The following is a 26,235-nucleotide window of genomic DNA, read 5'->3' as shown; positions in this document are numbered from 1 at the left end:
CCATCAAATTAATTGCTAACAACATCAAGTAAAGGCTCAGGAACTCATTTAAACCAACGCAACCAACAACACCAGTAAAGCCTTCATCCCAGCTAAATACAATACAGAAACACACACCTGAAATCTTCAACACCAGCTCGCACACACACTCCACCAAAGCTAGAACCCAAGAAGCATCTACACAGACGGTGGACGCGGAACCAGCACCACCTGAACAACACCTGCTCATACGGAAGCCCACAACCACCCATGAAACCTTCATGCAGACAGCTACATACACTAATAAGCAGACAGACAGACATCAGTGCAGGCCTCGACAAGAAAATAAAGCGTAAAAAGACGCCACATGAAGTGTTGCTCCAGAGGTCTGCCTGAACCAAACAAATGACTACTATGCACCACGGATAGCACACACAATAACAAATCTCGCCCTTTCCTCCAATCCCACAAACTCATCGCCAAACAAACCAATTACAGATTTCACCTAAAAACTTACACTAGCTGCTTTAAGCAGAGGAAAATCCCGAAAGGTCTCAGATGTGCCCTCGGCTCTTTACCCTGCAGGCTATTATTGAAGTGAAATGCTGTCCTAGAAAATGCATCGCTCTCTTTAATTGATATTGTCACGTGGTAGTGACAGTAAAGAAAACAGTAAAACTGAGAAAGACGAAATATGCGTTTTATTGGGCGAACCTGTGCCCACAAAAACAGGCTAAACTTAAAGAACGGCGACAACGGTGAACACAGGCGGCGATCGTCAAAATTTGATCAGCGGGTGAAGCACGTCGGCTTTTATACAGCAATCGTCGAATGTTCCAGACTAATCGTTGGGACCCGCATGCCTTCCACAAAGTTCTAGACCATTCGCGTCACGCGATGAAATCAGATAACACAAGGTTCGGTGACAACAGACAGCGGATAGAAGCATCGATAACTTCCCAGAAACTTCGGACACATGCAGGTGCGTCCCGCGCTGTGCGATAACATTTGTTAGGCTCCTAAACGTGGTCGCCTGATAAAGATAAGTACACGTGTCAATATTCGGCACATGCCGTAGCTCCACCGATAGTGCTATAAGCAAGCATCCACAGCACTGCAGCACTGTAGTAGACATATCGCAGGTCTAAGCCCCGGTGAAGTTGATTTCATGAAATGTGATCAAGCATTCTGTCCCACGAACAATGCATTAAATGAATACGAACTCCACAATGATATAGTAACAGTTTTCAAGACGCAGGCTCCTCAAGGAGTTCTTTTTCGATAGGCCAGACATGGGAAAGCAGGATAGAGACTCTCTTAGACCACCTTGCACGTGGACACTAGAAGCCGAACAGTGCCTAGACCTGGATTTATACATAAATCTAACCCCAAAGGAAATTCTAGAGTCAGTCCTGCATTGCTGGAAATGCAAAAATTTGTCCCCCGCTCAGCACCAAATCTCGCAAAATTCACGGAAAGAAATTATATTGTAATAAGACCAGCAGACAAAGGTGGCAGTATCGTAATCTGGCCTACAGAAACGTACAAGAATGAGGCCTCCAAACAACTGAGCGACCTCACCCATTACAGAAAACTCGACTCTAACCCAACTTCAGACTACAGCAATACTGTGCACAGCACAATTGCCGAGCTCCTGTCCAGGGAACTAATCACGCAATCTGAATATCGCTTCATGATGCCCAAGAACAAAGAAGCAGGCCGCTTTTATCTTCTTCCTAAAATACATATGGTTCTCATAGAAGGAATATTTACAGCAGAAATTCCAGGTCGGCCTATTGTGTTTAATAATAACACACCTATTGAGTCACTATCTAAATTCATAAATCACCACTTGTCAAACATCCCCATCTTTTGTTCAATACGCACCGCACTTGCTTCGAATTATCAACGGCCTCAACGCCAACCAAATCCTTTCTGATTGAGCTATTCTAGTCACTTGGGATGTTTTGGCCCTTTACACTAACATACCCATGAGTGAAGGAATTGAAGCCGTTTCTAGATCCCTCGCAATCACTTCCGAAGTGCGTGCTCCTGAAGTTTACTTATCACTCCTTAGGTTAGTTCTCACGCTCAACTATTTCGAATTCTATTCTATTCACTACCTGCAAACTTTCGACACTAGCATGGGAACACCATTTGCTCCCACGTATGCGAACATTTTCATGTGACAGCTTGAAGCTGATCTGTTAAAATCCTACCCTTTGAAACCCCACCCCTATCTGTGTTACATTGACAACAATATGGGAATATGGCACAAGCGCGTTAATTGACTTAATTAGCCATTTCCATCACTTTCACCCTAGTATTAAATTTACTGCTCAGCACTCTCCTAGTCAAATCAACTTCCTCGACACGACAGTCCACATAGAAAACAGAAAACTAAGAACAACACTTTACCAGAAGTGTAGAAATAGCTAGCAATATTTAGACTACAACAGTCATCACCCCCAACCCTGCAAGCAGGGCATTTTTGTCGCACAAGTGAAACAAATAAGAAGATTCTGTAGTGAAGACAATGATTATATCCACCACCTAAATGACCTTAAATAATGCTAGCAGAAAGAAACTATCCCTTAGTTGCTCTTGGCAGAGCTTATGATGTTGTGCCAAGATTGGAGAGACAGTCGGAATTAAGTAAGAAACAGCCTACACCAGAATCACAAGAAGTGATTCTGGTGTAGGTGTAGTGATTAGGTGTAAATGGGTTGGATCGCATATGGCAGATATTGTCAACTCCTGACTGGAAGCTTGCCATTATCATTGAGAAAGAAGGTGTACAATCACTGCATTTTACCGTTGCTGACATCTGGGGCAGAGACTTGGAGATTGACAAAGAAGCTTGAGACCAAGTTAAGGGCAGCGCAAAGAGCGATGGAACGAAGAATGCTAGGCATAACTTTGAGAGACAGAAAGAGAGCGGATTGGATCAGAACGCAAACGGGTATAACCGATATTCTAATTGACATTAAGAGAAAAAAATGAAGATGGGCAGGTCATGTAATGTGCAGGTTAGATAACTGTTGGACCATTAGGGTGACAGGATGTCTACCAAGAGAAGGGAAGTGCAGTAGAGGACGGCAGAAGACTAGTTGGTTCCACGAACTTAGGAAATTTTTAGTGCTAGTTGGAATCGGTTGGCACAGGACAGGGTAATTGGAGATCGCAGGGAGGCCTTCGTCCTGCAGTGGACATGAAATAGGCTGGGGATGTGATGTGATAATGATGACACCAGAATTCAGACAGACCGCCTGCCTTTATAACAAAATATTCTAATGCCCTCCCAGACATAAACATCGTACCAAAATACCTCCCAATATTATCAAGTAACGAGTGTCTTGAGAAAAGTGTTCTTGGATGTACCAAGGGTTACCTATTGCGGCAACAGAAACTTTAAAGAGATGTTAGTGCATGCAAAAGTCAGCCAGCATCATACCCGCGTAATAAAGGCATGTTGTCACTCAGGTGCAAAACCTGCAAGCACCTTCAAAGTGACATTAAAATTAAAAGCACCGCAAATAATTATACACACAAAGTCAAATCTAGCTCTACTTGGACATGTTTTGATGGGATTTACATGCTTGAATGTTCCTTCTGTAAGAAACAATATATCGGTGAAACGGGACAATCAATGAACGTCAGATTAAATGGACATCGCACGGACACAGCCAAAAGGCTTCCCAAAGCTGTCGCGGAGTATTTCAACCAACCAGGTCATAATATTGATGAACTTAAACTCTACATCTTACAGTCAAATTTCCGTTCTGAACGAGAAATAAAATACAGGGAATCAGACGTTATCCATGAGTTCAAGTCATTGCAGCCTGTATGCATAAACGTTTTAAAAGGAGCTTTAGAATCTATTCGCTATGCTAAATTTCAAGCTACAGGCAACAGGTAATTTGGTTGCTTAGTGGGGTTTTTTTCCCCTCCCTTTCTTTCCTTTTTTTTTTCTCTTATTTATATATTCTATTTCAGTAATTTTTTTTTTCTTTTTTTTGCGAGCGTTGTTTTTTGCAGCGCCTTTTATTATGTCTTTCAGAGAAATGATAGCCCAAGACCACCAGCGAAGCAGGTAATAGAGGGGTGCTGTGCACACGGCCGTTGATATGTCGGCTGACACAGAACCATGTCACAGGCCTTGTGCACAGCACTCCTTTATTCTCAAATCTACGCTCTTGCCTTCACACTTTCGGTCATTGCCGTACCCACCCGCCTTACCCCCTCTCCCCTTTAGAAGAACCCTACCTATATATGCTGTGCCGAGGAAAGCATACGTCGCCTTGGAAAAGACAAGTTCACTTGTCGTAACATTGGCTCCCACTTTTACCTTGTTCTCGTTTTGCTCCTCAGTGCATTATAACGTAACCAAACGTTCAGCGTAGCAAGTTGTAGCATGCGCTATGCTGATCCTTGCCATCACTTTAATGCAGGCATCTGCCCGGCAGCGCTCAGGCCGTGCAGGTCGTGTGGCTGCAGGCAAGTGCTTTCGCCTCTACACTGCATGGGCATACGAGCATGAGCTCGAGGATAACACAGTGCCCGAGATCCAGCGGGTGAACCTCGGAAATGTTGTGCTAATGCTCAAGTCATTAGGCATCAACGATCTACTCCACTTCGACTTCCTCGACCCACCTGCTCACGAGACATTGGTATGTTTGCAAAAACAAGTTGATTGTTTATTTATTTTTTGCCTCTTTCACTTGTTCATTCTGCCTTTTCCTGTCTGCATTTGCTTTCCCTATCGTTTTTTTTTTTTTCCCCTGCATTTAATGACAAGGCTTTCATATGCAAGTCAGCTTTTTGTCATGGTGCGGAATATGAAAAAAAAGAAAGAGCAATTCAAGGAAAGTTTTTGCATACAAGCTCTGAAATACCATGGATGTGGTCAGAAAACAAGCAGCTGAACAGTTACCTTTTTGGCCAGTCTGTTTCCTTCATATAAAATCTTGAAGTTGCGTGTGGCCTTAATGGGAAAAAAAACAAACAAAGGAAACACTGGCAGATCTGTGCAAGCTTCAGTAAGCATACATAAAAAACAGGATCGGCTAAGAGCAAACAATTGAAGGCCTGCAGGAATTTACAAATGCACGTTTCAGTGATCTTGGAATTTTCAGCGATCACTCAAGTATGCAGTAGTTTACGCAACAATTGTGTCAGTCATATGCCAGCTTACGAGCCCACCGACTCGTGCTCGCTCAACACTAATTTCACAAGCGCGAGATAGAATGTTAGTGTTAAAGGGTGTGAGTGAATGTGAGCATGAGAGTGAGTACCGATGTGTTCAAGTGGGAGCAAGTAAAACAAGAGTGAGCACCGGTTAACTTGAGTACAAATGAAAGTCGATGACAGCGCTTTTGAGCAGATGTTGGTATGAAAGTGAGTCACTGTCAGCAATTGTAAGTAGACGTGGTTATGTATGTGAGTGGGAGTGGATGCAAGTATGAGCCTGAGTGGGTGCTGGTAATTGTGAATGTAAATGGAAGCATCTGTAAAGGCAAGCCAGTGTTGTGAGCATGAATAGGAACGTGAGTGAGTGCTGACAAGCATGAGTGTTTATGAGTATGAGTGAGCACATAGCCTGCGAAATATTGATGAACGAGTGAGCATCAGCTTATTCTACCAACCTACAAGCACAGATTTTGCAAAGGCTCTCCACTGGCTACTGTGGCTGCTCAATCATGATTCATTGGAACTTTGGCAATAAATTACAGGCTAGGAATCTTCAAAGACATAGTATCTAACCTCAATACCTCTAATTCTCTGTGCAATTTTCTAAGCCTGTGGGGATTCTTTGAAAATGCACCTATGCTCCGCTGACTGCTGCAGCAACTGCGCACACTTTAGGGTTCCTTGCAGCTTTAATTAATTTGGAACACTAAGATTTCACCAAACAATGTTTAATGATCTCACCTGCATTTGCATCAGGCCGGCCAGCTGACTGAAATTTCACCTTGATACTTACATTCTCTAGTCTGTGAGGATACTGCTTTGGTGGCTCTGTGGCTATGGCATTAGACTGCTGGTCATGAGGTCATGGGTTCAACTCTCTACCACTGTGACCGCGTTTTGATGAAGACGAAGTGCAAAAGTGGTCATGTAGTAGCTTTGATTAAATTGTGCACTAAAGAACCCCAGGAAATCAAAGTTAATCCAAAGCTCTGCACTTTGGTGTCTCTCATAACGCCAGTGTTTCTTTGGAACATTAAACTCCAGGAATCAGTCAATCACCTGTGAGTATTCTGTGCAAATAGTGTATGTAGAACCTAACCTCCTGTGATACCTAGAGTGGTACATCACTCATCACTGATGGATGTTTACCAGAATAAACTGGACAAGTGACGAAACACAGACTTAGTTCAGATAAGCTCTTAACAGCTGATATTATGAAATGATACTAGAATGCAGCACAGCCCTCTTGTAGTGTGCAGATGAGCTTCTTCCTGCATAACTCTGCCTAGCCATCGTTTGGTACTTTCTGTAGTTGTGTGCAATCTGGACGTTATATTGCACCTTGAGCCTGCCTGCCATGGGGTGAACATGAACAATGTCATGAGAGCTAGGCAACTGCAGTGCAGAGTAATGGATACAGCAGTTAGTATTGGCATTCACTGCAACCTCACATACTGGCCTCTTTTGTGCACTCAGGAACGCATTCATTCATAAAAAGACCCTACGTGCCAAGGGCAAAGCAGCACCTTGTGTTCAGTGCAATTCATACTCGCAAATGCAAGCCTTGATTTGTGCACAAGTGTCTTCTCATCCGCTTTCATTTTGGGCAAGGCCTGCCATGCTGGCACAACCAGTGTTATGTACTCGAATTGAGCTGTATGCATCGCATGCTGGCACCCACTGCAATAAATACCACCTCAGTCAAGATTGGTACTAGTCACCCATCTTAGAAGATGCTTGCACTTGCGTGTGTATTTTCCCTTTTGTTCTATTTCTACCTACCATTACTTCCTTGTAAAAAGGATGTCAAATCAGCTAGACTTAATTCATACCTTGGTACAGTCACTACACATCACTGGTAGCATGGGATGCAAACACCCTTTTAAAGGAAGATTCAGGTCGAAAAGTCGCAGCTTTCTAAAAGAAATGTAACTATTTTGTTTTAAGCTGCATTGTCATCTTTGGCCCATAAATTTTTATTTCTGTAAATATCAAGCTGAAATTTGCATGAGAAGTGACCTAAAAATGCGCTTAAGTCAACTGTGGTAACTTTGTAATCCCACAAAAGTCTAGAAATTCCGCGCCGTCTGCATCGTTCTTACGCAGTCGAATAGCGCTGCCCGCCATTTGCAATCATTGGGGGGAGTGCAGCGTCAGCCCTTTCCTCCAACATTCAGTGGCTTTCAGTCTCGTATGTTTGCAGAGAATAAAAGAAAAACGAGAAGGATGACGTGAATGTCACGCATTTTGAATTGCAGCGTGCCGCCGCCATTGGACGACGGTGCTCCTTTTGTGCAGTAAAGCCAAACCACCGTCACTGCACGTTCTCGCTAGCCGCACAGTTTTCTGTTTCCTCTCCGAATTTTCTTGAGATGACTAGCCCGAAAAAGTGCTGTTTTGATACCCGGAAGTATAGAACTCGGCACGAGTACTGAGGAAACTGTTAAGACAGTTAAAAGAAAGTGACAGCCGGGGACGATGCCCGCAACGCTGCAATGTCGGGTAGGCCTACAGCTGACAGCGGTCACCGCAACAGTGGTTGTGAAATCGACGCTCCTGTGGATTTCATCAGTGCATCCCAGAAGAAGATGGAATTCTTCAAAAGTGAAGCAAGATCAGTCTGTGCCCCTTGCTGCTAGCACAATGTTGTGCGAAATCGGCACATTGGCGGCACTGATGGCAGGTTCAGCATGCCTCATTTGCTGCGAACAGAAACTTGCCGTGCGAGAAGCAGCTGAGAAGTGCAATGGACTTCCGCCGTACCTAGAGCTACGCTGCGAAAATCCAGAGTGCCCTGAATCTGTGCTTTTATTCATGCACACGTTGAAGCGGATCATGTCGACTGGTGAGTGTGGTGACCCCAGGGCAAATATTCGCTATGACAGCGGGAGCTCCCGCGACGGCTTGGCCGTAAACGTGATGGCTGTTTTGGCAGTGCATGCAATAGGTGCCAGACATGACCAGCTTTCGCAATTTTGTGTGATCATTGGCCTGCCATAGACTCTGCATCACAACATTCCATGGTATCTCTAAGAAGCGCCATGGTGCTGCAATGGAGGCTGTTAGCCAAAACTTGAAATGGGCGCAAAAGGGCATGAAGGACGTTGTCGGCGGTGGCGATGTACTGGTGATGTTTAACGGCACTTGACAAAAAAGGGACCATAAAAGCCACAACAGAGTGGGCATAGCTGTGCCCCTAGACACAGGTCTTTCCCTGGACTTTGAGGTCCTTCGAAATTACTGTCTTGCTTGCAGTATCCACAAGGACATGGGTGATGAGGAGATACGGGAAGCCTTTCATTGTCCTGTATATGAAAAAAACACTTAGTGTTCATCCCATGCAATGGAACCTGAAGCAGCAGTGTGCATATGACAGAGGACTTTGTCATACGAGACCCCACTGTGCTTCACAGATTTTTTGAGCAATGGCCACAGCAAGGCCTATACTGCCGTCTGTGGGGCAGATGTGTATGGTAATACTGTCATTGAAAAAGACTGCACCAGCCATGTTGCAAAACACCTAAGCACTGCTCTGCAAAAGATGACAGCACTGCCATAAGGTGAAAAGCTAAAAGTCACTTCCATCCAAAAACTGCAGACATATTACCAAATAGCCATTACAAATAACAAGGGCAGCTTGTGCAGCATGTACACTGCTATATGGGCCTCCTTTTTTTTTTTTTTTTGGCTACTGCTGCTGCTGCAGCAGCAGCAGCAGCATATGCGTGCTGAAGCACCTGGTGAGGGGGGCCTACACCACGCCACACCCCCTTGTTTACAAAAGCTCAGGGCTTGGCAGTTATGCCTATTTACAAGTGCCTTACTGACGAGAAGCTCCTGGCTGAGTGCGGCCATGGCAAGACACAAAATGCAGCAGAGTCACTGAACAGTAAGATATGGCTGCTGTGTCCAAAGACAAAATTCGCTTCCCGGACATCTGTGGAGACAGCCAAGGCTGTTGCCACGCTATGGTATAATAAAGGCCATACTGGCTTTGAAGAAGTCCTACAAGAGATTAGAGTACTTCCCCATGAATAGTTGGCCACACGCAACGACCGTTGTGATGACATGCGCATAAAGAAAATGAACTCGAAGCAAACCGCAGAAGCAAGGGCACACCGTCAGAGCGCAGTGAAAAGGGATCGCACTGAGGAGACCAACCATAGGAGCCGTGAAGGGCCAAGCTACAGTGCAGGAGCATTCTAGAAACTTTGTGTGCTTTCTGTAAAAGCTGCTCTTCAGTGTCACCAAGATTCATGTGGAAACAATTGCATTTTGAGGAATAGAATGGCTTGAAACTTTCAAACCCGTTTTTCTCATTTCTGAATTTTTGGATATATTTGTGTTTTCCGGGAAGCTTTTTGTACACTTAGAATTGGTACATACTAATGAAATTTGGCATACATACACTTGAAGATATGTTTAATACTGATATCTACTTGAAATTGTAATATCTGTTGTCAGAAATTACAATAGTGCAAAGCTGTGTTGCAGGGTAACTGAAAAAGAACAGTGGTTGAAGTGTCAATTTTTTTTGTCCCACTTCCAATAACGGTACACACTTTTTTAGTAGATATTGGCACTCTGCGATCTACAAAGAGCTAAATAAGCTATAGCACAATACCTTTTGTAAAAGTTTAGAGGAAAAAGGTGTGCCTGTAATGATCGCTATACTTTATCATTGAGTATAACTCCAGAACTATAGCAGCTACACAAAAACAAATTGCATACTTGAAATCTGCATAAAAACTCTAATTGGCTCTAATTTACAAGTCTTTGGTACAAATAATTTGAAAAATGTTTTGAGAAACCTCTTCCCTTAAAGCATTTCAGCCAGTTACTGTTATTCTATTCATAATCAAAACTCTAATATGGCTTAGTCAAGAAACGTTTCATGTCATCTGTAGAACTACTGCTCAAGCTTATGCTGAACACTAGTGTGGCACAGGGAGTACAGAAGAATAATGCATGTTTCTCTTTTCTGAGTCAATGTTCATGAAAAGTCTGCCTGCCCTATTTTGTTTTCATCGCGTTAACTCCTCATAGTTTAGCCAACCAGTTTACAAAGCATTGCTGTGAGATGGAAGTAGTCTTACTGGTAAAAGCCACTTGCGTCCTAAAAGTTGGTGGTGGCATAGCACAAAACTAACATCATGTTATGGTAACGCTGTACACTGTCATGGGAAACACCCATAGGCAAGGTGTCCATGTCAGCTTGCCCATCCTTGTTAGGCGTGCCATATTCTGAAGTTATCAGTATGAGTAATAGAATTTAGTCTGCCTCTCCAAGTGCTCTGCAGTTACCCCTAACCTAATTTAATTACAACCAATTCTTCGCTGTCCACAGCTGCATTTCCCTTCTCTTGAGGTTATATCTCTTACTTGTAGCCACTGATTACATCCTTCACACACACTTGTGCTGCCTAATTCCGTGGTCATCTTAATTTCAGCAACATAGTATTGCATATTTGTTCCCTAATTGAAATTGTTTCTCACTAATTGAATGCAAAATTCTCTAATAGAATCATTTTAGCTGCTTTGTGTGACTAATTCTTTGTTTTGTGACGTCTCTGGAAAGTTGATGATAGAGAGAGAGAGAGAGTGATTTTCCTCACAAAGTGACAGCTGGGCTGTGAGAGAAGCCTTAATTGCAGGGTTCCAGCTTACTTTCAGTGATTTGTGGTCCTCTATCACCCAAACATCTCAACCAACCAATAAGAGTGCCTTTGCACGTGCACTCTTATTGGAGCTTCACTGCTCTGGACAGGAATGGAGCCTGAAACTTTTTTCAGCAGCATAAGCCTCTAGTTTCTGTACCAGTGTGCAGATGCATTGTGGACCATACCCTGTCACCTTGCCATCACTACAGGTGCTTGCCCTGGAGCAACTGTATGCGCTGGGTGCTTTGAATCATCTGGGCGAGCTCACAAAACTGGGCCGGCGGATGGCTGAATTTCCCGTTGACCCTATGATGGCCAAAATGCTCATTGCATCTGAGAAGTATCGCTGCTCTGAGGAGGTACTCACCATTGCCGCCATGCTGTCAGTGAACAGCTCTGTCTTCTACCGGCCCAAGGACAAGGCCTTACATGCTGACACGGCACGCAAGAACTTCTTCTCCCCGGCTGGGGACCACCTGACGCTCATGAATGTCTACAACCAGGTATGGCTCTGTGTTCTTAGAACAAAACACAAATAAAGCATTTTTGAGGTCAGTGTGCAAAAAGTAACCCTGCCATAGAGTAATCTGCATTACTACAAACTTCTTTGAATGGCTGCAATGGACATTTTTCTGTTTCTATGCTCACGACCTAACGGTGCTATTAAATGGCGCCAGCTTCCTGTGAAACATTTCTTGTGGACATGGTTGGTAGAAACGCTGCGAAACTCTGGTTCTTCTGGGTTATAAAATAGTGGGGCAGAGTTATGTGGCTGCAGCTATGGTGGCCACCTTTTTCAGTGCTGGAATTGGGGTGTTTTTGATTGCTTCTTCTCCTCAAGTAAGCTATTAGACCTGGAAAGCCTTAATGAGCCATGCCCACAGCTTCGACTTAGTGCTGACGATTGTGAGGCAGGTTTAGAGCCTCTAGCAGCCTGTCCCACGTAGATGCAGCGGGACGAAAACACCTTGGCGCTGGCGCCTGAGCAATTTCCTTGCCTCGTGTCGCCACCAATAACACATTGCATGGAGCAGAGCAAAAGCATGCCTAACTTCTGTTCGAAGAAATAACAAGTTCAAATAGACTGTTTCTGTGGCCTTGCCTATCTGCAACTTGAGAACATGAAAAAATTGGCTGTAACAGGAAACAGAAAATAACAAATGAACTGTTGTTATTACAAAAATGAAAGCAGTTCACAATGAATTAAGTATAAAAAGATCTAGGAAATTCTGGTTTCCTAAAAAAAAAAATGTTGGCACGAAAGAAGTTAATACCCGCACTGCTTTTGCACTTAAGGTGTCTGCAAGTTGAAGGCTTCGCTGTTCACTGTGAGTGTGTTGTCCACGATCAAGACCTTTGTTAGCTGTGTTGCTGCTTGAATGGTCAGGCACTTCATGGAGATCTTGCATAACACCGGGCAGTGTTTCGATTGCCTATTTTCTTCATTAAAACCAAAGGGTCTCTGCTTTGCTTCTGGTAGCTTCCGCCAGCTGTTGTCTGCTTGTATGCAATGGAATCATCATCATCATCATCATTTATTATCCCTTAAGGGCCCTATTGGGCATTACATAAGGGGGGGGTTAACAAGAGAAGTATTCACGTGGTCATATAATTATAAAGCGAAATAAAAAGACAGACAGGCCAAGTAACGTTATACATTGTTATGGAACCATGGTTGAAGGCAAAGACACAAAGAACACGCAAGCAGTTGAGCTCCGCATATGTTTGCAATTGAATGAAAAGGTTGCAATACAATTCAATATAAAATTCAATTCAATACAATATTCAATTCAATACAAAAATGCAATTCAATACACATATATATACACACAAGTCAAAGCAGAAAATGTGACATATATGTTATGTCCCATCTTAAGGAAGAGCCACAAAGTGAAATACGCGTTGGATATATGAGAAAAGCAGGAAATGTTTACCGATTATGAGATTATTTGGCAAAGTGAGCCGATATTAGCTGCCTGAATTTTGAGTTGTCACGTTCATTGACTAATGGTTCTGGAATCGAGTTCCATTCTTCAATCGCCAATGGTAAGAAAGACTTATTTAATGTGTTTGTCGAACCAGTTATGCGTTGTACACTCATAGAATTGAAAAGACGTCGTGATGTCCGTATGGGTGGCACTAAAAGGGTGGTTCTCAGGTCAGGGCGATTATAGTATAGATTTTGAAACAGGCATAGCCGTGAAATCTTCCTTCGATGAGCTAACGATTCAAGATTAATGGATGATTTAATGGCACTAATGTTAACCCGTCTATTATATTCGAAAACGATGAAACGAGCAGCCCGATTCTGAATGCTTTCGAGTGATTCGATTAGATATTGCTGGTGAGGACTCCATATTGAGCTGGCATATTCATGTTTCGGCCTAACGTACGCCTCATAGGCGAGTTTTCTGATATAACTGGGGGATAAAGAAAGGGCACGCTTAATGAAACCAAGTGTTTTGGATGTCTCTGCCACTAATTTCGTGATGTGTTCAGACCAGTTGAGTTTGTCAGTGATAACAACACCTAAGTATCGGTACGATTCAACACGTGATATGGCAGTGGAGTTTAACGAGTATGAAAAGTTAAAGGTGGAAAGCTTTCGAGATACTTGCATGCTCTTGCATTTGGATATGTTTAGATTCATCAGCCAGGTGGTGCACCAAGTTTCTATTATATCAAGGTCTTTCTGGAGGAGTCTCTGGTCAGAGGTGGTAGTTATGCGACGATAAAGAACGCAATCGTCAGCGAAAAGGCGAATTGTGGAGGAGATATTTGTAGGAAGGTCGTTGATAAAAACTAAAAATAAGAGTGGTCCAAGGACAGAGCCTTGCGGTACGCCTGAAATGACTTTGGAGTTTTTGGAGCGGTGGTTGCCGATAACAGTAAACTGGGTGCGGTCTGAGAGGAAGCAAGAAATACATGACAATATTAAGGGATCCAGAGAGAGAGAGGAGAGTTTAGCAATAAGACGTTGATGTGGAACCCGGTCAAAGGCCTTAAAGAAATCCAGGTAGATGATATCAGTTTGAAAAGATGAGTCTAAGTTCAGGTGAAGGTCAGTAGTAAACTCGAAAAGCTGGGTATCGCACGAAAATCCAGAGCGGAATCCATGTTGTTTGGTAAAAAGGAAGGAGTTCCTGTCCAGGTGAGAGGAGACTTGTGAGTATACGATGTGTTCGAGCATTTTACAAGCAATACATGTTAATGAAATTGGTCGATAGTTTGATGGATCAGAGCGGTCACCAGCCTTGAAAACCGGGACAACCTTACTTAATGTCCAGTCATTTGGAATTGCTGAACTTGAAAGTGATTGACTGAAAATTATTTGTAATATCTGGCATGAAATATCTCTTGTACCTTTTAGTATCTTGGTAGTTATGTCATCCGGCCCGGGAGCGCTTGATGGCTTCAAGTTATCAATGAGTTTAGCTATGCCTTCGACTGAAATGGAAATTGGAGGCATCTGGCTGAAATTATGACTGGGATAGCTGGGTACGTTTAGCACTGGTTCCCGAGTAAAAACTGAAGAAAAGTAAGTGCTCATGACATCTGCGCACTCTTCTGCGGCGACGTGCGAGCCATCTTGGTCGTGCAAGATAATATTTTGAGGCGAGTTTCGGTTTGGCAACAGGATGTTCCAGAACTTTTTAGGGTTATTCCGAATAATGTTATGCAAGTCTTTATGGAAAAATTTCTTTTTGGAATGCCTCAAAAGATTTGTATAACCCCGGAGGCATTCAAAGTACTTGTCCCATTTTGAAGCAGAGGCAGGATTTTTGGCAGCTCGGAAAAGTCGTTTTTTTTTTCCTTAACAACCGTCGAAGGCCGTTAGAAAACCAGTGCTTATCAGCATCTCCGCGAATACAGATCAGCGGGACATATGTTTCCATGAGCGAAAGTATTTTTTGCTTGTAAAGTAACCAGTTACTATTAACGCTTCGGTTGTGACCAGTTTTACTAAAGTGAGAAAGAAACGCCTCTAGTTCAAGGTTAATTTGCGCATAGTCGGCTTTGTTATAGTCGCGAATATATTTTAAAGATGGCTTGCGGGTGGGAATGGGAATAGCCAAATAAAAAAATAGTAGTTTGTGGTCACTAAGGCCACTACTAGCACACGAGAGAGACTGACATAACTCAGGCTTTGAGACAAATACTATATCAAGGATGTTGGTACCACGGGTTGGGATTCTAACAGACTGGAACAGATTAAAGGTGAGAATTAAGTCAATAAATTGCTTCGACTGACGAGAAGATGCTGATAACAGTTTCCAGTCTATATCCGGATAATTAAAGTCTCCGCATAGTACCAAGTTCGCTCGCGGAAAGCGGGTTTGGAGGTGGAAAAGGACAGAATACAGCTCATCAACAAAAGAGCAATCTAAATCTGGCGGATGGTACCAGGCGATAAGCAAGGTGTTACCAAATTTAAGGGACAGGTTAATACATAGTAGTTCAAGGCTGCATTGGACGGGTACCAAGTGTGAGACTACCGTTGATTTAACGAGAATCAGGACACCACCTCCTCTTCGGCCAGCTCTGTCAAGTCTGTAGACACTAAACGTTCTACTAGTCTCGAGCAGCTCACTGTCCTGAATATCTGCGGTAAGCCACGACTCGGTAAAGACCGCAATATCCGAGCAATTATCATCAAGAAGCGCTTCCACAGCTTCCTTCTTTGGTAAGTAGCTGCGAACGTTCGTGAACATGACAGCCATTTTACGATAAGATGGAGTGACGTGTGAGCTTTGCGAAGGCTGAGCTAGCTATTTATAAGGAACCTTGGAAGCGGGTGGTGATCGCTATGAGGAAAGTTCGATTACGCGATCCGTATTGGCGTCATATATGTATTGTTTTTTGTCGATCTCCAGTTTGTCGTACCGTATTTTGAACGTGGCGTCCCTTTCCTTACCAAAAGAGTACAACTTTTTCCGGGCTAACCGAACATGCGCAGAATAGTCCTCAAAAACAAAAAATTTTGATTTCTTCAGCTTCGGCCCTGCTGTCAGAATTTTTGACTTCACCTTAAAATGTGCCAGTTTGACAATGATTGGGCGTTTTTTTTATTCTTGGAAGCGGCCCATTCGATGCGCACATTCTATATCATCAGCATTTATCGACACACCAAGATGCTCCGAGCAGAAAGAGATTCCATCCATCCATACAATGGACAGAATCAGACTACTAGTACAGGTGTTGCATCACTTAACATCAGTGGCTCGGCTATGGTTGGCACAAACAAAAAATAGCTGCTGTCGAGCCGGGTTGTTGCAAGGTGACAAAGTTAACAGTTGCCTAGTCTGTCTGCTCTGCAATCTGTGTGGTTGTGAGCTGTACCCATATGGTTCTGGGTTTACTTCACCAGCCATCATGCATACTGGCCTTTAACATTTGTAAACTCCTATTAATAGGTCGCTTGAAACTGCGAGCAATATTCGTAGTCATTTGTGTTATCTCCAATCTCATTGTGCATTCTTCTAGAGCTAATTTCTTTAGGAACGCGCATGGTATCCCAATCGTGCTCTTGTTTTATGCGCAAGACTAACAATATATTTTTAGGTAGTTAAATTATGTTGTATTCTCTTCCTTACATCTTTGTCAGCTACTGTGCTAGATGACTCAAAATAAACTTGCTCAGTTCATTCTTTTTATTAAATCAGTTTTATCTTTTTATTGAGCATCACTTGTGGATTTGTGCCTGTCTCTGCAGTGGGTCGACACTGACTATTCGACCCAGTGGTGCTACGAGAACTTCTTGCAACAGCGCTCCATGAAGCGGGCTCGTGACATTCGTGACCAGCTTCAAGGGCTCATGGAGCGGGTTGAAATTGAGCTGCTGTCCAACAGGGAAGATAGCATCACCATTCGTAAGGTCAGTGCGTGCTCATTCATTTATAGCTTTAAGTCTTCCACGGGCAAAGCTTGAAGGCCACGATTCCTTGTGTTTCTATGCAAATGTCTTAGTTTGCGCTATTGTGTGAACCAGCTCGCCCATCAATTAGTTCTTCTAAAGCCAAGCCATATAGCTTGTCACAGTTTACTTATTTGGGCACGGCAGAAGAACACAGACCTAAAGAAAAGGCAGCACCTGAATTTGTGTCTCTCATAGTTCTTCTGTATCCATTCATTTTGCTAGAAGCATTGTGTACAGGAGGGCATTGTTGCAAATAATTGTTAGATGCACTATGACATTGGGAAAACGGGCTAGTGCACCTTGTTTTGGCTGGCTAGTTCACAAGTGGAGGAGAAAGTGAGAAGATAAAATTTGGAATTGAAGTGGTACAGACATCAAAATTTAAGTTTCTGTTTTTCGTCAAGTGATATGTGACCATCCACTAATGACAAGGCATAGTGTGGAAATCCCAAACCCTCAACATATCTTAAAGCGAATGCTTTACTAACTGCATTGAGCCGAGTTTCACTGTTGCAAGCAATTTGACCGTCATTTGACCACAGCTGCGCCGTAGCCTTGGCAACGCATCACATGACTCGCTACGCCGAGCTCCACCGCCACCGGCTTGGCACATGCGCTCTCTGCAGCTGGGTCGCCGCCTATGTGACTCGCCGTACTCCTGGCTAAGAGGAGCACCGCGCTGGCCTAGTCACTGCGAGCTTGGCCATGGATGAGAGTGAGGCCGGGGGCCGTCTTGTGTGAGCATTGCGCGAGAGCGGAAGGCTTTGAGCCATCATCGCCAAGTGGCGTTTGACCGCACCTCCGATATCGCCTGGCGAGCTGCTTCACTGGAGAGGGTCCGGAATGCAATAGGCGTCGCACCGTCGAGATCAATGTAGCGGCCACATTCACTCCTTGTGCATTTCTGCTTCGACGCTGCGAACATTCGCAGCGTCTCTTTGCATTTCTAGCACTTGCACTTTCCCTGTGGCACTACAGGCATCGCACCGTCGAACAATGTGTGTCTACCCGAGCCTAATCACAGTCATGTCTAGCCACCAACCTAGGCACAGCCGTCACACCTGGCTTAGCAATTATTGTATGCCTAAGTATAATAATTACAGCTAAATCAAAGGTTAGCCAAGTGAAACCAAGACTTAACCAGGCTAAGCTAAGCCGCAGCCAATTTTTTATTATCATTATTGTCATTAAGCTTTTGTAAGAGATGCTGCTTTGCTCCAACATACCAAGTGATAGTCTTGTAGAATTGGCAGTTGAGAAAACTCCTCATGTCATACTAAGAACCATGCACCAAATACAATACGAGGCTTCCCTCCTACCGTCTAACTTATCACTTCAGAATGCAGCATGCTCAACCACTAGGTGACTGAGCCATACATAAAAGCCAACTTCTCGATGTCCTAGGATTTACATATGCACATGCATGAAAAAGGGTGCAGGTCTCTCAGCTAACGAAAATAGAAAGGGGCGGAATGGTGTGATGGCACTGAGTAGGAAAATGGGGGACCGCGGGCACGCAATTGTGCTCCCAAGCGAGACTTTTGGAGTCTGGCAGAACCTAGAATGGCCCAGTTTGCCAATTTGTTTACTTCCCCATCTTTGTGAATACACACTGCATCCGAATGGTTTGCATGTTTCCCAGATGTTCATGACGTGTACAGGCACATCTGTTGTTCAGGTTGACCTTTGGGATTACCTACTCTCCTAATCATGGGCTGCTCGAAGTGACAAGCTATGTGAAGGTGCTAAAGGTGCTCCTGCTTGGTGTCCAGAACAGGAGGCAAAGGGGTAGCAACATTAGGAAAAAGGTGCATCCAAGGTTGAACCGAAGTGGCCCTGAATGCTGCTGCAGCGTGCTTTCATAAGCTTTGTATTCTTTGGGTTGCCAACTTCCACAACTTAAATTTTGCAACTACGTGTTTCTGCACAGTGCAAGGATCTGCGACCTTGATCACATGTTTCTGTGAAGTATGCATTACAGTCATGTTTCAACTCAAAGATGCATTTTTGTGCAGAATGTAAGACATTTAGGACTAGTTTGGCCATGATTCATAGTTTGCACATGTCATGAAATAAATAAAATCTTCTTCCATTTGCTGTCCAATACAATCTCCCCACATGCTTCCAGGCTTTGGAGCAAGGAAAGAATTAATACTTTGTCAGTACGTGCCACTGCTTCTGCCATTCTTTTCGTACGTGTAGTGTACTTCTGCCCCATGTACCCAAGCAAGCCTTCTACTATTAAGGGTTCTGCAGCCCACGGCTGGGCATAGGCATTTCACCGAGCCCCCAAAAAGATGTTACGCCCTTCGGGGCATATCTTGTCCTCAACATAATAATGCTAGTCCTCTGTCTTGCATGCATTTCCTTTCTTGAAAACTCTGGGCTTGCTACTTTCTTGTCAAGAATGCTGTGCACCTGGAAGTACTAGGCAGGCAGCTTTAAAGGAAGGAGAAAAATGCAAGGTAAATGGATATTATTGTTTGGGAACAAGATACTCCTCAAATGGTGCAAGCTTTTCTTACAGTGTATACGAAATGTTTAAGAAACTGAGTACAGTAAAAGCTCATTAATTTATAACTCAATAATTCGAAATTTCGGATAATTCGAAGTAGCTGCCGCGGTCCGTCCAGCAATGTACAGTGCAGTCCACTTATAACGATATCGAGAAAGACGAAAAATATGATCGTTATAATCGATAATCGCTATATCTGGACTGCAGTTATTAAAAAAATAAAAAAAAAACGCAGAACATAGCTTTGCAGCTTCGAACTCGAATTTGCTACTTGCTCTGAAGAATAGATGTAGAAAGTAGGCCATGAAAAACAAACTTTATTTCTAGCGCCAGTGACCGTGTCAAGGGTTAGGCGTGCCGAAATAGTCCGAAATCTGCACTAGCTTTTGCGGCAGCTTCAGCTTCGCAACCGCAGTGTGCATGGATTCCAGCTGCTGCGTGAACACTGGCGGCAATCCTTTAGCATGCATAAAATCAATTAAAGACTCGATCGATGACAGTGCACTTTGCGTGTACATCGAGGTCGGGGTCAAGGAGCCACTGTCAATCTCGTTGTCACTGTCGCTTCTGCCATCGCCACCATCGCACATCTTTGCCGTCTGTCGAGACAGCACATCTTCGGCGATCGCCTCGTCGGTGACCTCATCGCAGAACAAGGCAGCACTGTCTGCCGTCGAAAACTCCTCCTTCGATGCACCAGCTGTGTCACCAGTAGGAACGAGCTCCCAGAGCTCGGTTATGTCAGCGGCTTCCACCGTGTTGGTCTCAGTGGGTTGGGGAAGTTCGTCCTTACGCACAAAGCCCGCCTTTTTGAAGCAATTGGTGATGAACCACTGGTAAACCGCCTCTTCAACAATCAGCGTACAAAGGGTCTCTAACCCTTTTCCGCTGATGGGCATGGCCGCTGATAGCTCCTGCCTTCACAATCGCGGTGCTCCAGGTTTTCAAGATGGTTCATATCGTTAAATGGGCGAGCTCATACTTCTTCACAAGGGCGCTCATCTTCAAGCCGCATCAAGAGTCCTGCAAAATATCCATCTTCGTGTCAAGCGACACAGCTTTGCGCTTTGTCGGCGCCATCTTTGAACTGGGTTGAACCGTTGGTTGCGTGCTGTTTCGATGGCGTCAGCCTGCTATCGCAAGAAAGAGAGACGCGGGACGGGCGCCACTGCACCGCATTGCTTGTCGCTTTTTTTTCTTTCTCTCTCTTTCGGAGCAACTGTGGCCGACGCGCATGAAGCAGCTAGCGCCATTTTGTGGCACGCTGTGCCTACTCAGCTATTCGCCAGTGCGCGGGCGGGACGGGACGCGCTGCGCGGTTATGGCGACAGATACGAACTTATGGAGTGAGAGAAGGTTTATTGGCGGCTCCTAATGCAAAGGCACAGCAACCGGGAACGGCGAAGCAGCCCGAAGCACTGTCCAAACGGACGCCAGCAATCAGCAGCGCGAGCCGAGACGAGCCGCGCGTTGGCGATGCGGCTGTGCCGCGAGGCGCGTCTTCTTCTTCACAATCTCCCCCCGGACAAAAAGAGCCATCCTGGCGCCTTAAGAATCGGGAGGCAGAGGGTCGTGGTAGGGCTTGAGACGCGAGACGTGGACAATGTCACGTCCACGCCGGCGCAAGTCTTCAGGTGGTGACAGGGGCTCAATGAGAAAATTCACCGGGGATGTTTGCTCCAAGACTCGGTAAGGCCCTTCGAATTTTGGGGCGAGTTTCGAGGAAAGCCCCGGCGTTTGGAAAGGGACCGACAACCACACAAGAACGCCTGGAGCGTAGGTCGTATTTGGATGCGTGTCGATGCGGTTTTCTTTCTGGCGCTGCTGTTGCTCTGCCGTAAAGGAGCGCGCTAGCTGGCGGCATTCTTCGGCTTGTCGGGCGACGTCGGAAACAGGTAGACACTCGGAGGCGTCAGGACGGTATGGAAGGAGCGTGTCGATGGTATGCGTAGGCTCGCGGCCATACAGGAGGAAGAAAGGTGAAAATCCCGTAGTGGCCTGGATCGCGGTGTTGTACGCGAACGTGATGAATGGAAGGATGCGGTCCCAGTTACCATGATCAGATGCCACGTACATAGAGAGCATATCACCAAGTGTACGGTTAAATCGCTCGGTGAGCCCGTTAGTCTGTGGATGGTATGCCGTGCTTGTCCGATGAATAATATGGCATTCCGAAAGCAAACTTTCGACGACTTCGGAGAGGAAGGCGCGACCTCGATCGCTGAGGAGTTCCCGAGGTGCGCCGTGTCGAAGCACGAAGCGATGTAGGACGAAAGAGGCTACATCCCGCGCTGTAGCACTTGGTAAAGCAGCAGTTTCGGCGTAGCGTGTCAAATGATCAATAGCAACTACGATCCACCGATTGCCGTCTGGTGTCATAGGTAGCGGGCCGTATAGGTCGATGCCGACGCGATCGAAGGGTGTCGCAGGGCACGGGAGCGGCTGCAAGGCACCAGATGGGCGTAAAGGCGGCGATTTGCGGCGTTGACAGTCAAGACAGCACCGAACAAACTTGTGTACAAAATTGTACATGCCGCGCCAGTAGTAGCGGTGGCGAATTCGTTCGTATGTCTTGAAGACTCCGGCATGGCCACACTGCGGATCGTTGTGGAAAGCGGCACATATTTCAGACCTTAAGCTGCGGGGAACCACCAGAAGCCACCGACGACCGTCAGGAGTGTAATTGCGTCGGTGCAGCAGCTGGTCATGAATGGCAAAATGAACTGCTTGGCGTCGGAGGGTTCGGGATACAGGGATGGTCGACGATCCAGAAAGATAGTCGAAAAGAGAAGCGATCCACGGGTCACGACGTTGTGCGGTTGCAAAGGAGTCCATGTCGAGAGATGACACGTAATGTGCGGAAGTTGTTGCGCAGGCCGAGTCTGGAGGTAAAGGTGAACGAGACAAGGCGTCTGCGTCGGAGTGTGTGCGTCCACTGCGGTATACGACGCGAATGTCGTACTCCTGGATGCGTAGTGCCCAACGGGCTAGGCGGCCAGTGGGATCTTTCAAGTTGGCGAGCCAACAAAGCGCATGGTGATCTGTGACCAAGTCGAATGGGCGCCCGTACAGATATGGTCGGAACTTGCCAAGTGCCCATACTAAAGCCAAGCACTCTTTTTCGGTCACGCTGTAATTGGCCTCAGGCTTCGTCAGTGTGCGACTCGCATAGGCGACTACATATTCGGGGTAGCCCGCCTTTCGTTGGGCGAGTACGGCGCCGAGACCGACCCCGCTGGCATCTGTATGTACTTCAGTTGCAGCTGACGGGTCGAAATGGCGAAGAATAGGTGGGGAGATGAGAAGACGACGCAGCGTAGCAAAGGCGGAGTCACATGCAGGGGACCAGCAGGAGAGGGCGGCGTCACCGCGTAGAAGCTGAGTCAATGGCGCCATGATCGATGCGAAATTTCGAACAAAGCGCCGGAAATATGAGCATAGGCCCACGAAGCTTCGAAGTTCTTTGATGGTCTGAGGCTTCGGAAACTCGGCGACTGCTCGAAGTTTTGCAGGATCGGGTAGAACGCCGTGCTTGGACACAACGTGGCCTAAAATGGTGAGCTCTCGCGCGGCGAAGCGGCACTTCTTGAGGTTGAGTTGAAGGCCAGCGTTCGTTAGACAGGTCAAAACTTGTCTGAGGCGGAGCAGGTGAGTAGGAAAATCAGGCGAGAAAACCACGACATCGTCGAGGTAACACAGACATATAGACCACTTGAGGCCACGCAGCGTGTTGTCCATGAGTCGTTCAAAGGTGGCAGGGGCGTTACAAAGCCCGAAAGGCATCACCTTAAATTCATATAAACCGTCAGGCGTAATGAATGCGGTTTTCTGGCGATCGGCCGCAGCCATCGGGACCTGCCAGTACCCTGAACGCAAGTCAAGGGACGAGAAGAATTCTGCTCCCTGAAGACTGTCGAGGGCGTCATCGATGCGCGGCAAAGGATATACGTCTTTGCGCGTTACCTTATTTAACCGACGGTAGTCGACGCAAAAGCGAATAGACCCGTCCTTCTTGCGAACGAGAACGACAGGAGATGCCCAGGGACTGTGCGAAGGTTGAATAACATCACGGCGCAGCATATCGTCGACTTGGGTGGTAATGACACGACGCTCTTCGGCAGAGACGCGATATGGTCGTTGACGTAACGGCGGATGTGAACCGGTGTCAATGTAGTGCTGCACTTCCGACGTGCGGCCCAGGTGAGGTTGTGAAACGTCGAATGAACTTCTAAATTTGTGCAGGAGATCAAGAAGGTCGGCGCGTTCGGCAGGTGTGAGGGTATCGGCGATGGCAGGCGAGAACGCAACCCTGGACGTTTCCTCAAGCGCGGACATCGAAGATGGTTGGCCGGGGTCGACGTCAAAAGAGTCTCCAGGGACGTCAACCAAAGAAGAAGAGTCGAGGAGTTCCACGAAGCCAAGGCATTCACCAACGAGCAACGTAATAGGCGCACAGAGGGGATTGTAAAAGGATATATTGCTGCAGCCGCCAGCCATGTCAAGCGTCGCGAAGGGTAGTGGGAGAGATTTACGGCTCATGAAGACGTCGGACGGCGTGAAGAGGACCGTTGCATCAGCGATGGCATCGCAAAAGACGGGTACGAGGGCGAAGGAGCCAGGTGGAATATCTGTGTCCTCGCGCACGGTAAGCTTAGGAGGGCGGTCGCAATCTTCGTCCAAGGGTGCGTCACAAGGGGAAAATTCAACTTCGGCGCGTGCGCAGTCGATCACGGCTTTATGACTGGATAAGAAGTCCCATCCGAGGATGACGTCATGCGAGCAGGTGGGAAGAACAATACACTCGACGATGTAAACAATGCCGTGAATAAGCACACGTACAGTACAGGCTGCGTGCGGAGTGACGTGCTGTGCGCTTGCCGTACGAAGCGACAGTCCAGAAAGCGGCGTGGTCACCTTGCGCAGCGAACGGCACAGTTTGGCGGCTATCACAGAAACGGCTGCGCCGGTATCCACAAGAGCGAATGCTGGAACACCTTCTACACAAATTTCGACCACGTTAGCAGGAGAGGCGCGAGGACTTTGACAGTTCGAATGGGGCGCAGTTCTTGCCTCTTGAACTGCGACGTTCAGTTTTCCTGGTCAGGTGGTGCGGGTCGCCGACGCATTGGGGAGAGCGAGCGTCGGCGAGGGGATGGCGAGCGACGCGAAGGAAATGCTGGGATGTCAGCACGAGCACACGGTTGGGGGGAAGGAGCGGCGTATTGGCGAAATGGCTGGCTGCCGTACTGGAAGGGCCGCGAGGCGTCGCCGAACGCTTGAGGACGACGGCGGCAATATCGGGCGACGTGTCCGGGAGTGCAGCAAGAATAACAGATGGGTCGATTGTCAGGTGTCCGCCAAGGATTAGCGCGCGGTGCGGTCCAAGATGTAGCATGGGCTTCCGGTGGCAGCGGTTGGGACTGGGTCGTGAAAGACGCCGGTGGAGGCCTGCGTACTGCCTGGGCGTACGTAAGAGGCGGGGCCACAGGCAGGACTGGCTGCGCATAGGTGAGAGGCGTGGCGACAGGCTGCACTGCCCGCGTAGAGGTGAGATTCACGGCTGCAGGCGGCTGATGTGGTGCGGAAGGGACAACTTGGGCGACCTCTTCGGAAATGAGGGTGCGGAGCGTGTTTGGAAGACGGGACGTGGGCTCCTGAGTGAAGGGGACTAAAGAAAGTTGGCGGGCAACTTCCTCACGCACAAAGTCCTTTACCCGCTGAAAGAATGAAGATGGGTCGTACATGTTGTCAAGGCTCGCCAACGAGTCGTCGCTACCCAAAGGACGCCGAGTCGAAGCGCGTTGCTTCCTTAACTCATCGTAACTTTGGCAGAGGCTGACAACTTCAGACACAGTGCGCGGATTCCTGGCTAGGAGCATCTGGAATGCGCCGTCATCGATGCCTTTCAGTATATGGCGAATTCGCTCAGCTTCGGGCATTGCGGCGTTGACTCGTTTACAAAGGTCCACGACGTCTTCTATGTAGCTTGTGAACGTTTCCGCCGTCTGCTGTGCTCGGGCGCGCAAGCGCTGTTCGGCACGCAGCTTGCGAACAGCGGGTCGGCCGAACACTTCCGTAAAGGTAGTCTTGAAGACTGACCATGTGGGCACGTCACTTTCGTGGTTGTGAAACCACAGTTGGGCAACACCAGCCAGATAAAAGATGACGTGAGTTAACTTGGCTGGATCATCCCACTTGTTGTGTGCGCTCACCCGTTCATATGACGCAAACCAGTCTTCTACGTCTTCGTCGTCTGCACCGCTGAAGACCTTGGGGTCCCGTTGTCGTGGAACGCCGGTGCAGGTGACGGACTGTGGCGTCGGTGCCGTTTGGGAGGAGCTGTCGGTCATGGCGGGTGGTAGCGTTCTTGATCGCAGCTCCAGGGTTTCAAGCGACGGGGTTTGAGTCCCAGCACCTCCACCAATTGAGAGAAGGTTTATTGGCGGCTCCTAATGCAAAGGCACAGCAACCGGGAACGGCGAAGCAGCCCGAAGCACTGTCCAAACGGACGCCAGCAATCAGCAGCGCGAGCCGAGACGAGCCGCGCGTTGGCGATGCGGCTGTGCCGCGAGGCGCGTCTTCTTCTTCACAGGAGGTAAACATCGCCTCGTCTCGACATCGTTCGTTTCAGGGAACTAAGCAACGCAAATGCTACGATTATTTGGCATGGAAAACGCCGTCCAGACGGCAAAATTTTGATCGTTATATCCGATATGCGGTGAATAACCTATTGTTATAAATGGTTTTTTTCCCCATAGACCTAATGCATAAAATGACTCTCATGTCGACCCATCGTTTTAACCGATATATCGTTATATGTGGTATCATTATAAGAGGACTGCACAGTACTGAAAGCAATATGTAACACATCCCGTTAATTCACACTGCAATCCACACCGCCACCGATGATTCGAACTCTGCGCCATCGTGGATGGGGAGAGTGCTAGAGCTCGGGAGCCCGTGGGCGACGCTGG

The 26,235-nt window shown here is 46.7% G+C and overlaps 1 protein-coding gene across 1 annotated transcript in view; it reads left to right on the top strand.

Annotated features, from left to right (window-relative positions):
- Window positions 1–26,235, top strand: part of l(2)37Cb (lethal (2) 37Cb) — a 298,164-nt gene that overhangs the window by 227,876 nt on the left and 44,053 nt on the right. Inside the window, exons 18-20 of the mRNA XM_070529703.1 lie at window positions 4,431–4,649; window positions 11,039–11,332; window positions 16,543–16,704. Coding sequence (XP_070385804.1) covers window positions 4,431–4,649; window positions 11,039–11,332; window positions 16,543–16,704 — 675 coding nt within the window. The remainder of the gene's footprint in view (window positions 1–4,430; window positions 4,650–11,038; window positions 11,333–16,542; window positions 16,705–26,235) is intronic.

Source organism: Dermacentor albipictus, unplaced genomic scaffold (assembly GCF_038994185.2).
Source record: "Dermacentor albipictus isolate Rhodes 1998 colony unplaced genomic scaffold, USDA_Dalb.pri_finalv2 scaffold_28, whole genome shotgun sequence".
Lineage (NCBI taxonomy): Eukaryota > Metazoa > Arthropoda > Arachnida > Ixodida > Ixodidae > Dermacentor > Dermacentor albipictus.
The sequence above is the reverse complement of the archived record's forward strand: the minus strand, read 5'-3'. Positions and strand labels throughout refer to the sequence as shown.